General features: G+C 39.1%; 1 protein-coding gene across 3 annotated transcripts in view; it reads left to right on the forward strand.

Annotated features, from left to right (window-relative positions):
- Nucleotides 1-14,363, forward strand: part of sucla2 (succinate-CoA ligase ADP-forming subunit beta) — a 65,577-nt gene that overhangs the window by 27,449 nt on the left and 23,765 nt on the right. For all 3 annotated transcript variants that reach the window (XR_011343121.1, XR_011343120.1, XM_069893742.1), the window contains exons 4-6: nt 757-919; nt 10,186-10,314; nt 11,449-11,587. Coding sequence is in view for 1 of the 3 variants with exons in the window: in XM_069893742.1 (XP_069749843.1) it covers nt 757-919; nt 10,186-10,314; nt 11,449-11,587 (431 nt within the window). In the remaining 2 variants the exon portion in view is untranslated. The remainder of the gene's footprint in view (nt 1-756; nt 920-10,185; nt 10,315-11,448; nt 11,588-14,363) is intronic.

A 14,363-nucleotide genomic window follows, 5' to 3' on the forward strand; every position in this document is an offset into this window, starting at 1 on the left:
GATGAAAGGTCGGTTCCATTATCTTATTGTTCAATGTCATAGCCATTAGATGTGCAACTATCAGGCTATTTTACAAATGATTAAAGTTAATAATATGTGTCTAACATGGAATGCCAAGTTGCTTTCCTGGAGGACATTAGTGAACCTGTAAAATTTTCAGAAAATGTTTGCTTTTATCTCATGGTTACTTCTTATGGCCCGGATTTATTGAGTTGCCTTGAGGCAAGTTGAAACTATTGGTTTGAGGTTTTTCCATTACACTGCCTTCTCACATTTTCATAGCAGTTCCACTTCCTTTCATATTCAACCTGGAGATAAATGTCCCTCTTTCCTTGCAACTCATTTCTGTGAAACCCCTTTACTATTTTTCTTTCTTTGCAGCTTCAATGATGAGGAATCACTTGAGTGCTGCTTTAAAATGTCAACTCTATCCCCGGCTTTCAATTTTAGCTGGTTCCCTAGCTTTGAAAATGTCAGTTATGAAGAAATTTTTTAAAAACCTCATCCAATATCGCTCTGTCACCTTCAGGGGAGTATTTTGTCCCTCAAGTGATCACACTCTTTCTCAAACCCCTTGGTTATGCTGTAAGATTACAATCTTGGCATTTGACATTTTCTTATGATTTCTTCAGTGCTAATCTGCTAGATGTGATTTCAAAAATAAAATTGCAAGAAGATGTGTGTATTGACCACCATCAATTTTGATTTTTTTCTTTCTTGCTAGTCATGTTCAGTAAAATACTGAGTTTTTTGCAGCCCAGAGGAAGTCCGAGATATTGCTTCAAAGATGATTGGAAGAAAACTAGTCACGAAACAAACTGGAGCGAAAGGAAGGATATGCAATAAGGTGTTAATTTGTGAACGCCGATATCCAAGAAGAGAGTACTATTTTGCTATCACAATGGACAGATCTTTTCAGGTGAGTCATTAATATTCTTGGTGGCTTCAAAAGCAAAACGTTGCTGATGAAAAGCAGGAAATTGTGCAAACACTTGATCGGTCAAAGCAGGGTCTCTGGAAAGAGAAGCAGTTAGCAATTTTGGTTCTGAGATGGTGAAATTATAACTTTGTTTAGTTCTGATGAAAGGTCATTGATCTCTCCACAAATGATATCTAACCTTAGAGAACTCCCTTCATTTTCTGTTACATTTCTGCTACGCCCTGTCCCCTGAAAGAATTCTGTTTCTTTCTCTCATTTCCTTCGTCTCCATCGCATCTGCTCCCATGATGACGTCTTCCATTCCAGATCATCCAAGATATCCTACTTCATAAAACTTCCCCTCTGGATAAAACATCCACGACTCTTCTATTTCCCACACATCTGCCTTGGTCCCTTTTGCCCCTAGACCAAACAAGGACAGGGTTCCCCTTGTCCTCACCTATCACCCCACCAGCCTCTGCATCCAACATACAATCCTTCACAATTTGCATCACCGACAACATGATCCCACCACTCTCCTGACATGCCCCTCTCCTCCTCCAATTTGCACAGACACTGCTCCCTCTGTGAGTCCCTCATCTCTTCCCACTAGAGCCTCCTTGATACCTACCCTTGTGACCATGGGAAGTGCAACACCTGTGCTCCCTCACCACTATTTGGGACCCCCAACAGCCTTTCCAAGTGAAGCAAAACTGCACTTATGAATCTGCCGGGGTCATCTGCTGTATCTGATGCTGCTGTTGTGGCCTTTTCTGCATTGGAGAGACTGAAGGCAGACTGGGAAATTGTTGCGATGAGCTCATTCACTCTATCTGCAGAAATGGTGGATTCTCCCAGTGGCCAACTATTACAATTCTGCTCTCTTCTCCCACACTATCATGTCTGTCCATGGCCTCCAACATTGTTAAACCAAGGCCTCTCGCAAAATAAAAGAGCAACACCTAATATTCTGTCTGGGAACTCTCCAGCTGGATGGCATCGACTTCTCTGATTTAGGCCACTTTCCATCTCCCTCTTCCCCAGTCCTCTGTCTCCTTTCCTCCAGCTCTCCACCCCCTTCTCTCTCTCCATTCAGAGAGCTACCCCCTACCACTTCTCAGCTTTTTTCTCTTGTGACCTCCCACTGATATCCTCTTGCCTGTGGCCTCCTATCCCTCCACCCCACCATTTTATTTAGGTACCTGCCTGCTTTTTGCGCATATCTAACCCTAACCCAAAACGTTGGTTATGTATTTTTTTTTATCTTTGCGGCATAAAGAATGCTGAGTTTCTTCAACATTTTTGTGGATTTCAATGTGGCTTCTTTTTAGACTGCTAATTCTTTCAAATTGTTTTGCTTTCTATCTTAAATCACATGAGTTTTCAACAAATCCAAACCATAGTTTCTCTATCACCTCTGAATGGTTGGTTAATCCAGTATTGGCATAATACGGATTTTAGAATCCCCGACAAAAAAAGCAATGCAATCCTTATCTTGTGTGTTATCATAAAGAATAGAAACAAATTCTTTGGCCCACTGACTCTGCATCCATTAACACTAATTCAACTTTATTCTCCATATCAAGCCCCCACCCCTCCCCTCCCTTTCCTAAGAACTTGGTGAATTGATTGAAAGCAGAAATTTAACAGTAACTGGAAAAGAAAAGTCTCTGTCATAAGAATTTCAAGAATTGAAACTCAGGTTTTTGCTAAATCCAAATGGACCAAATACATTTGAAAGGAAGCCTTAAGAGGATGTCCTCTTTCATTTAAAGTCTCTGCCTATTTATTTTCATGAATTTCTACAGAATGTGTGTCTGTTGCAGAGATATCTTGTGAAGAAATTATTATTAAAATCAGGTCTAAATCAGTGTAATCTGTCCATAATAACAAAAAAAAACAGTAAGTATGGAAGTGTTACAAGAGAGAGTGAAGAAAGTGTCAACAATATCTTCAGTAATATCTTGGAAATGAGTGAACTTATCAAGAGAGGATTGAGTTGATTAGGATGTAAAAAGAAATGCTTTCAGAGTGGTAAGGGAATGCATAATATTAAATGAAACCTTTTCCTTAGTTTTTAATAAAGAATGTCTATAGAAAGAAGGGAAGAAATGTAGGATTGGAAAGCATGTTAGAGAAATAACACAAACTTTGGTTAACATAGATCTCAGCTTGCTTAAGAAAAAAAGGATCAAAAGAATTAACTATAAACCACATTAGTTGTACGGTTCTGAAAGTCAAGATCATTAAATCTAATGAGCATTTCTGCATCCTGCACTACTTCAGAATGTGAGACCCAAATCCCTACTAACCTTGTTGGCAAAAATGTCTTTATCTCCATTTTAATCTTTTGACCAATTAATTTCATTAAAGTGCCAGCTGATTTTTGACTCCTCTTTAGGTCCTTCCTATTTACTCTGTCAAGGACCCTTAACATGTTATAAACCTCAACTGAATGTTCTTCATATAAAGTGAAACATGAAAATCTGCAGGTACTGTCATTGTAGTAAATGCACAAAAAGTGCTGGAGAAACTCAGCAAATCTTGCAGTGCCCAGAGGAGGCAAAGGTATATAACCAATGTTTCAGTCCTGAACCCTTCTTCAAGGACTGAGCAAAATGCAGGCAGATGTCTGAAAAGATAGGGGAAGGAGGGAAGAGAGGGCAGGGGACGGAGCATAAGCCAACAGCCAAAAGTCCTTAGGTGCACATGGATAAGGGAGAAAAGCTGAGAGTTCATGCTGGGGGAGGGTAGCTCTGTGAATGTTGAACCAGAAGAAAGTGATAGGGAAAGAAAGAGAGGTGGAAGAAAGGAGACATAGGGATAATGTAGGGTTTTTTTTTAATGTTTTTGTTATTTATTTCTTTGAGATCATCTTTAAACATGTTTGTAATGCAGCCATGGTGCTTCTCCACTTATGTGGGATGTATATGTAATTTGTTATAGCTAATTTAAATGTTGCTACTTTTAATGTTAATGGGCTTAATAACCCAATTAAGAGAAAGAGGACATTAGCTTAGATTAAAAAGTTGAAAGTTGATACTGAGTGTTTGTAAGAGACACATTTGACTGAACTGAAAAGGAACATCAGAAGTTAAAAAGAGATTGGGTTGGACAAGTTATAGCATCTTCTTTTAATTCCAAACCAAGGGGTGTTGCTATTTTAATTCAAAGGAAGTTATCTTTTAATTTGGACTCAGTTTTTGAAGCCGTTGGTAGGCTTTTGATTGTTAATTGCAAACTTTTTTTCAGAATCTTGGACTTTAATAAATATTTATGCTCCTAATATAGATAATGAATAATTCATAGTAGATTCTTTTCTTAATTTAAGTCAAGCATATAATAAAATTTTGGTTGGAGGTGATTTTAATTGTTTTTTAGACCCATTGTTAGCTAAATCTCCAAAATCGATTTGTTAGAACAAAAATGGCTAAACGGTTAATGACAGTAATGAAAGATATGAATTTAGTAGAGATTTGGAGGAAATTAAACCCTATGGAAAAAGACTTTATTTTATTCATCTCGACATGACTTATTCTTGAATAGATTTATTTTTAGTATCAACGTAATTACAAGGATGAATCTTTAAAGCTGAATATAAGAGTAGGATTTTGTCTGATCATTCTTTGTTATTAATTTCTTGTACTGGTTCCGAGATCATGGAGAATGTGTATAGATGCAGATTTAACTCTATGTTGAGGAGAAATCCTGAAGTTACTAAGTTTATGAGGGATTAAATAGTTATTTTTGAAAATAAATGTAGATTCGGTTGGTAGTAAATTTGTTTAATGGGATGCTTTGAAAGCTTATTTGTGGGGAAAGATTATTAGTTATACAGCTAAAATTAAAAGATACAACATATGGCTGAGAATAATAAACTAGAGAAGGAAATAGAGATTTTGGAAAAAGATTTGCAATGGGATTCTACAGAAGCTAAAAAAGTGTTTAACTAATTTGAAATTGCAGTATAACTCATTACAAACATAAATTTGAGAAGTTATTGCAGAGGACAATATGAGTTGGGCGAAAGAACCCATAAAGTATTAGCATGGCAATTAAAAACTGAACAGGCTTCTAGAACTATAAATGTTATTAGACATGACTTGCTAATTACCTACAAGCCTCAGGAAATTAATGATGAATTCTGTTTATTCTCTGAGAAATTGTATACTTACAAAGCATTGGAAGACAATGTTAAAATTGATAATTTTTTGTCTGAATTGGCTTTACCATCTTTGAAGAAGAGTACACATACTAAGGATTTAGATGCCTTTTTTACTGATACAGAAGTGAGGGAAGCATTGTGATCTCCAGGAGAGTATGGTTTTACTTCTGAATTTTATAAAGAATTTCAGGACTTATTAGTTCCTATATTGATGGATGTTTTGAAGCAGGCGACGGAGACTGACTCTTTTCAGGATTCTTTTTCTCGATCACTTATCATGGTTATTCCTAAGAAGGATAGGTACCCATTAAAAGTGGGATCTTATAGTCCTATTTCTTTATTAAATGTAGATTATAAAATTGTTGCCAAAGTTCTAGCTAATAGACTAGCTAAATATTTACCAGGTTTGATTCATGTAGACCAGGTGGATTTTATTAAAAATCAGTATTCAGCAGATAATATTGTTGATTTCTTAATATTTCTCGGGAGTAATCTGACCAACCTTTGGTAATTGTTCTCGATGCAGAAAAGGCCTTTGACGGAGTGGAATGGAGTTTTTTTGTTTAAAGTGTTGGAAAAGTTTAAATTTGGGTCTCTTTTTTTGGCTGGATTAAGGCTTTATATAGAAACTCTACGACTAGAGTTGTGACAAATGGACAGGTAGCTTCTTCTTTTGTATTATCTAGATCGACTAGGCAGGGCTGTCCTTAGTCACCAGCTCTATTTGCATTGGTCATTGAACCTTTGGCTCAGTTAATTAGACAAGATAGTAATATTAAAATACCATAGTTGAAGTAAAAACACAATGCTGGAGAAACTCAGCAGGTCAAACAGTGTACCTTGTATAGCAAAGATAAAGATACATATCCAACATATCAGGCACGCAAATGAAATGGTGGGTGGTGGGGAGTGAGATCAGAGGGAGGAGCATGGTCCCAAATACAAGAGGTGGATAATGGAGGAGCAAGCAGGTGGACGAGGGATGGCTCTGAGAATGGAGAGGGAAGGGGGTGGAGAGCTGGAGGAAAGAAGGGAAAAGGAAGAGAGAGAGAGAAATGGGAGTGGGCTCGTGGAAACCAGAGAAGGCGATGTTAATGACATCCAATTGGAGAATTAAGTGTTGCCCCTCCAATTTATGGGTGGTCTTGGCAGGACAGTGCATGAGGCCATGGACAGACATGAGGATGGGAGTGGGGCACAGAATTGAAGTGGTTAGCTACTGGGAGATCCTTGTCACTGATGCAGACAGAACAAAGGTGCTCAGCAAAGCAATCTTCCAATCTGCATCCAGTCTCTCTAATGTAGAGAAGGACACAGCGGAGCACTGGATGCAGTAGGTAACAGTCGATAGGGATAGGGTAAGAAACCGAGTCAAGGGATGGGGAGATGGAAGAAAGGAGACATAGGGATAGGGAATGAGCTGTAAAGGAGGTCACAATGGGAGCACCAGATGCATTTGATGACCATTGCAGATTTACATGTGAAAGGCTGCTTGGTGCCCTAAGTGGTAGTGAGGGAGGAGGTGTGGACGCAAGTGGAGCTTTTCTTATTGGGCTGGTAGGTAACATCCTTGTTGCATGTGGGGGCAGAGGGGGGCTAAGGCCAATATACAGAAAATGGAGGATATGCGGCTGTAGGCCTGGTTGATGGTAGTGGAGAGGAAGCCACATTTCTTTAGAGGAGGAGGATGTCTTGGATTATCTCGCATGGAATACCTTGTCCTAGGAGCAGGGGACAGGATATGAGGAGGTGTAGTCAAGATAACTGGGTGTTGGTGGGTTTGTAGAAAGTTTCTAGAAAATATGTCTCATGAGATGGAGACCGAGAGATAGGAAAGGGGAGAGTGTTGCAGGAGATGGATCAAGTGAATTTAAAGTTGGGGTCCAAGTTGGCAGCCAAGTGAATGAAGTTGATGAGCTCATCATGGGTACATGAGGCAGCACTAATGTCATTGTCGGTGTGCAGAGGAAGAGTTGATGAGCCTTGCTTGTGTAGGCTTGTAGCATGGATTGCTCCACATAGCCAACAAAAAACACAGGCATAGCTGGGTCCCATACTGCTACCCTTATCTATGGAGAAGTATTCTTCAGCCTCCTCTGTCCAAAGAATATCAGTTTTAGCTTATACATCGAGGAACTCAGCTGGTCTTTTCAGCATTTAAAGGAGACAAAAATATATTGCTGACATTTTGGGCCTGAGCCCTTCTTCAAGGAAAAATCAAAAAAGGTAAAAGCAGGATATATCAGAAAGTCTCAGAATTCAAACAATGGGGGAAGAATCCAGACCAATAAAAGGTGTTAATTGGATGTGATAAGGGAGTTTACCATGTCTGTGAGAAAGGAAACAGGGAAAGGAGAGGGTGGGGGGAGAAGGTAAACAAAAACTAGAGAAGTCGATATTAATGCCATCCGGTTGGAGGGTGCCTAGTTGGAACATGAGGTGTTGTTCTTCCAATTTATAGGTGGTCTCAGTCTGGCAGTGCACAAGACCATTGACGGACATGTCGGCAAGGGAATAGGATGGAGAATTGAAATGGGTGGCCACTGGGAGATCCCCGCTATTGCAGCGGTCAGAGCCGAGTTGCGTCCAGTCTCTCCGATGTAGAGGAGATGACAACGGGAGCACCGGATGCAGTAGATGACCCCTGAAGATTCACAAGTGAAATGTTGCTTCACTTGGAAGGGCTGCTTAGGGCCTGAATGGTGCTGATGGAGGAGGTGTAGGCGCAAGTGGAGCATTTTTTGTGGTCAGAGGGATAGGTCCCGAGAGGACGATTGGTGGGAAGGGAGGAGTGGATGAGGGAGTCATGGAGGGAGCGGTCTCTGAGGAAGACAGAGAGGGGAATATGTGTTTAGTGGTGGGATCACGTAGTCGGAGGCGGAAATGGCGGAAGAGGATGTGTTGGATGCGGAGGCTGGTGGGGTGGTAGGTGAAGACAAGAGGAATCCTGTCCTTGTTGCATGTGGGAGTAGAGAGGGCCTGGACAGATGTGTTGGTAATGGAGGATATGGGGATGAATGCCGAGTTGATGGTGGTAGAGGTAGAGCTACGTTGTTTGAAGAAGGAGGACATCTCTGATGATCTGGCATGGAAGTCCTCATCCTGGGTGCAGATGTAACTGAGTCAAAAGAATTGAGAGAATGGAATGGAATCCTTACGGGGGGGCAGGGTGAGAAGAGGTGAAGTCAAGGTAGTTGTGGGAGTTGGTGGGTTTATCAGTTTTAATTTGACCTTTCTCATAACTAGATTTCTGGTCATGCCAACATCTTGGTAACTCAAAATCAGAATTTATTGTCTTGAACAAGTCATAAAATTTGTTGTTTTGCAGCAGAATCATAAACATTCATATTATAACCATCTTACAACATAAAACAACAATAACAGTGGATGAAAAGTGAGGCAGTGACTGGTTCATTGATTATTCAGGAATGTGATGGCAGCGGCGAAGAAGCTGTCCTTGTGCCACTGAGTGCTTGTCTGGTAGCAGAGTGAAGAGGGCATGGCCTGGGTGGTGGGGGTCCTTGAGGATAGAGGCTGTTTTTTTAAGACACTGCCACACGTAGATGTCCTCGATGGAGTGAAGTCTGGTGCCTGTGATGTTGCAGACTCATTTTCGTCCTGAGGGTTGGTGTCTCCGTACCAGGCAGTGATGCAAGCAGCCAGAATGCTCTCCACGGTTCACCTGTAGAAGTTTACAAGTGTCTTCGATGACATACCGAATCTCTTCAGACACCTCACAAAGTATAGCTGCTGGCGAACCTTCTTTGTGATTGCATCAACGTGGAGGCTCCAAGACAGATCCTTGGAGATGTTGACACCCAGGAATTTGAAGTTCTTAACCTGTGCCCTTAAGTGATATTTGTAGAGATATTTTTGTAGAATGCTGCTCATATCCCTCTTTTTCAACGTGAGATTTGGTCAATCATGTCCTTGCACATTCACTGAATCTGTTTGTATCTCCCTGACACCACAAAATCTTCCTCACAGTCCACAATATCACTCAGCATTGTTTCCACATAAACCTGGATCCATTATTACCTGCTCTGCCATGTTACATTGATGATATCTTCCAATTAAAAAAAAATACGATTTTCTCTCATTAGTGCCCACCTCTATTTCATCCCTACTCTCTAATATTGCTTTAATGTTACTTACAAACCTCTTGTGTTGCAGCTTATTGAAAGCCTTCAACATACTGTATTTGTCAAACATAGTTTCCTTTTTATCAATCAATACAAAAATAGTGATGAAACTCAACAGTTCACGCAGCACTCTTTATGAAGCAAAGATATGTAACCTACGTATTGACTTGAGCTCTATGTCAAGATAGGAGCAAAAAGCAGGCTTGTCTAACATGGTGGGGGAGGGATAGTAGGATGGACACAGGCAAGAGGTCACAGGCAAATATGGGTTGGAGGGCAGAAGAGAAGAAAGCTGGGAAGTGAAAGGAGGATTGTCGTTTACGGGTGTCTTTGCTACATAAAGAACGCTACATGACTCCACACCAATCTGACTCCAAGCTCAATGCTTTATTCATCCCACATTCTCATCAACTCCCCCCTCCCAAGATCCACCACTCACTTACATCTTAGGGTTAATCTTCAGTGGCCACTGCTCCTTTATGCCCTTGGGATTTGAGAGGAAACTCGCATGCTCCCAGAGAGAATGTGTGAAGTACATGCAGATAGCACCAAAGATCAGGACCAAACCAGTGTCATGTGCCACATAAATGGAATTGGTAAAGATCGGATCTTCATGACTGACAGAACACAGTGGTCAAAGGACTTGTTTCAGAGCGTTTTGGATCTTGATTGACTTCTTGCTTGGGTATTGTTGCATGGATCTTGAGCACCTCCTATTCTTTAACCAAATAAACAAAATTTAACTTTGATGTCATTGTGTTCAGTTTTAATATATGCATATTTCAGTAAGAACTGTAAGAAATATATCCATTATTTTTCTTCATTTCTACCCGGAATGATCTAATATTGTATGTTATGCATTGAAAAACTTGAGAGGAAACTGCCTCTACCTACGGATGTTCTTAAATCTGTAGTAGAGGTCATGAGATTATTTTTAAATTTCATTTTTTTTCTTTAAGGGACCAGTGCTCATTGGGAGTAGTCACGGAGGGGTGAACATTGAAGATGTGGCAGCTGAGACCCCAGATGCTATCATCAAAGAACCTGTGGATATTATGGAGGGAATCAAACGAGAGCAGGCTGTCAAGGTATTGTTACTGATCTACTTAATAAAGGGACAAAGAAGAAAGCATTTTTTCTAACTTATGGCACAACCACGTGATTTTGATTCCAGACGATCTCTCATGATAATAATTTTGCTGCCTGTGCAAACTTCATTTCAGTCTTCAGAGAGAACATCATAATAAGAATAAGATGCAGTGATGAATGCTGGAATATTATTTTTTTTTAATCAAGCTAGATATTTTAGGCACATTTCCAAAGCAATAATTTGCCTTTGTGTTGACATTGCCCTCTACAGTGATTAGATGGAAGGTATGTTGATCTGTTGAAACTCCTTTCCTGTCTGCAAGTCTTTATCAAGGATATATTTAAATCCAGTTTTGCAGGAGGGAAAGAGTATTGTCCAATCCATTGTATAGCTCAATTGCTCTATGCATTACCTTAAGGGGTGCTATTGCCTCAAAAAGCTGACACGGTTGGTATAGTGGTAAGCACAACGCTGTTACAGCACCAGCGATCGGGATCAGGGTTTAAATCTAGTGCTAAGGAGTTTGTACGTCCTCCCATGTTTGTGTGGGTTTCCTCTGGGTGTTCCAGTTGTCTCCTACCATTCAAAAACTACTGGAGTATAGGTTAATTGGTGTAATTGGGTGGCATGTCTGTTCTATTGAAATGGAAAAATGCAGTTGAAAGGTGAAAGAAATGCAAAACTGTCAGAAATAATCAAGTCAGGCTGCATCTGTGAGGAGGCATCTGTGTTTCTCTCTACATCATTGCAGCTTGATCAAAATTCCAGCAGTCTCTTTCTCCGTTCTAATCTGGGAGTAAAGTAGAATAAAATGTACAGTTGATGGAATCTTCCAGTTTATAACTTCACTTCATTCATTTCATTTGGTCTCAATAATTTATTCAGACCTGTTCCTTGCTGCTTAGTTAAATTCTCAACCACTAGGAATTAATGTTGCTGTAAATAATGCATGTAGTCAATGTTTCAGTAGTACCGAGATGTGAAATAAATTTGATAGCTTGTTCCAGTATCTCCAAAGTGCTTCAACACATCTTTCTGAAAGCCAATTACAGTAGTTGGAAGATGAAATGTTGGAGAATTTCATTGTTTTTGTAATCACAGCTTATGCGGTTAATATTTCATTCTATAATAGGTTGCTCAGCAAATGGATTTCCCCGCTGCACGCATTCATGATGCTGCTGATGTCATTGTACGTTTGTATGAACTCTTTTTGAAATATGACGCTACTTTAATTGAAATAAACCCAATGGTGGAAGACTCGTCAGGCATGGGTAAGAAGACTCTGTCTTCTGGATTTCATTCACATTAAAAAAAAACATTCAAAGCTGCTGAGAAAGATTTGTAAAATTAACTCAATTGTTCTGTCCCAATGTTACTTAGATCTCTGCATGGGACCAAATAAAACTGAATTCTATACTTAATTTATGAGATGCTAATTTATTGCCAGCGTGTTCTTGTTACCCTGGATTTTATGAAAATATTTTGATGAAGACTTATCTTAATAAGAATATGATTGGTAATAATTCAAGATAGAAAGCGATCAAAAGAAGTTTTGAATTGAGACACAATAATATAATGAACTCTATGCATCATGAAGAATTTTGGTTGAATCCTTTCTCAAGTAATTATAGTCTTTTTAAATAAATTATGTTATGTTACAGACATTACTATTCTGTAATAACTTTTGATGTTAAAATCCATGATTCCAAGAACCATCGCTACAAAGTTCGACACCCATTGGCATATTTATTGATTAATTCCTGTTCATCAATAAGCTGAAATAAAATAAAACAAAACTAGTGTTGTCAGGCAGCATCTGTGGAAAAAGAAATAGTTGCCAACTCTTCATCAGAATTGGGAAAGTAAAAACATTTTGTTCAGGCACCTGCCTACATTTTGCTCGAACCTTGATGAAGGGCTCTAACCTGAAACATTGATGATACATCTCTATCTTTATCTTTGCTTTGCTGTTTGACTTGCTGAATTTTTCCATCTTTATGTTTTCAAAGTAAAAATAAGTTGGTTTTAAGTTGCCGACAGGACGGGACAGGAAAAAAAAAATTTCCGATAAGGATGGTCATTGGGTGAGTTTTGGTCAATGCCTTATCAAAGTCAAGAAGGGAAAAGCTAAACCACTGAGGGTGAGGAAGGTGAAAGAGACGAGCAGAAATTCTACTGGAGAGCAGAGCAGATCTGTTCAAAGATAGCATTTGTGTAAGAGCGACAGGATGCACTGATCAGTTTTATGTAAGTGAATGATTTATTCCACACTGTATTATGCTGTGCAGTCTTATAATCCCTTTGGAAGGAAATTTTTCGGATCTTGGTCATTTGACTACTGTTTGAGAATTTGTATATTTCAATTTTATCCCTTTTCCAACTTTTTTATTTTAATTTGACCATTGTTGCTTTTAAAGATTCTGTAAACTTAGGTTAGTAAATTTAAAACAAAATACTGGTCATACTTCAGATGGGATCAGAGAGAACGACTGATATCTCAAGTCAATATCCTTTTACAACAAGCTTTCAACTGCCACAGCTACCTTGACAACATTATCTGTAGATTGAGAGCATATACCCTGAAACTTTAATTGAATCATTGTAACAATGTGTGAATCAGAAATCGAATGATCTCAGAATTCCAAAGGGACCAGTTATTCAGGTTTTCAATTCCATCATTGATACTCCCAATCTCACAACATTTTACTAGGTACCTTCCACTGCTCTTTAACCTCCATCCACTCTTGTCACCATTCAGAAAAGGCTGAATTTTACTTTCACTACTAGTTTAGTATTCTGCATTTGCAGCTCTCACCATCAAAGCAGGTTGAGTGGCCTCTTTGAAGACTATGTTCATTCAGTTCACAAATATGAACCTAGTTTACAGTCACTTAATTCCTGCTCCAATCATAACCTCTGTCTTAAAGGGAGAAAGCAGTAATGGTAGATATCTGTTGTATAGGCTAAGGAAAAGTGTTCACTGGGGGACAGATGAATTCCTTTTTTTTTTCTTCGATGCATTAACAATTTAGAGGGAGATGTACACAAAATATCGGTATTTGCACATGACCTGATCCCTTGAACTAGTGAAGAAAATAGCAATAGATTGTAAGATATAGGATTTAACTACAAGATTTGATTTGGGTTTATTCTGCTTGGAACAAAACATTTCGGAAGAGGTTTAATATAGAATAGTGTTGTGTGATGTATTTTGATTTTAAAAAAAAACAACAATCTACATTGACAGGTTTTGATGCATGTGTAGGAACAAGGAGGAATTTGGGAGGATATATTTGCAAAATTTCTTGAAAATGGCAGTGAAGTTGAGAGATAAGCCCTTCGTCTCTCCGAGTATGTGCTGCTGACCATCAAGCACTCAAATTCGAGTTTATTATAATGTGATTGTACATATAAAACAAAATGAAACACTGTTTCTCTGGTCCACAGTGCACACACATACATAATACATTTCTCACACTGCACATAATGATCACATACATACATACATAAAAAATACAATATCAAATAAATGTGTATAAACATTTGACACTAGTCCAATCTCCCTATCTTCTCATCAATTCCCCCCACCCCTCAATTCTAATACTCTCTTGAACAATAAATGCAATTAACCATGGCCAGTTACCAATCCACGCATTTTTGGAATGTAGGAAAAAAAATGACAGCACTTAGATTCTGGGAGAATGTTCAAATTTTTCACGGAGAATGATAGAGAGAAAGGCCTCAAATTCGGAGCCACTGGACCTATGAAGCAGCAGCTGTGCTACGCACAAATCTCTAGAATTCATGAATTGATTTAAGAAACTAAGTTTATACTCCTTGGTACTAAAATGTTTGAGAGGAGATGTTGTGTGGTGCATAAAACAATCCTCGGTTTGTATCGAGTAAGAAGAGAGAATCCGTTTGCAATTTGAGGCAAGGATACAAGGGCTATAAGGAAAAATATTTTCAAGGGAGGACAGTTATGATCTGGAGCCTGCTGCTTGTAAGGCAGGTGGAAACAGATTCAGGACCTTTAAGACAAAATCA

This window comes from Narcine bancroftii, chromosome 8, assembly GCF_036971445.1.
Source record: "Narcine bancroftii isolate sNarBan1 chromosome 8, sNarBan1.hap1, whole genome shotgun sequence".
Lineage (NCBI taxonomy): Eukaryota > Metazoa > Chordata > Chondrichthyes > Torpediniformes > Narcinidae > Narcine > Narcine bancroftii.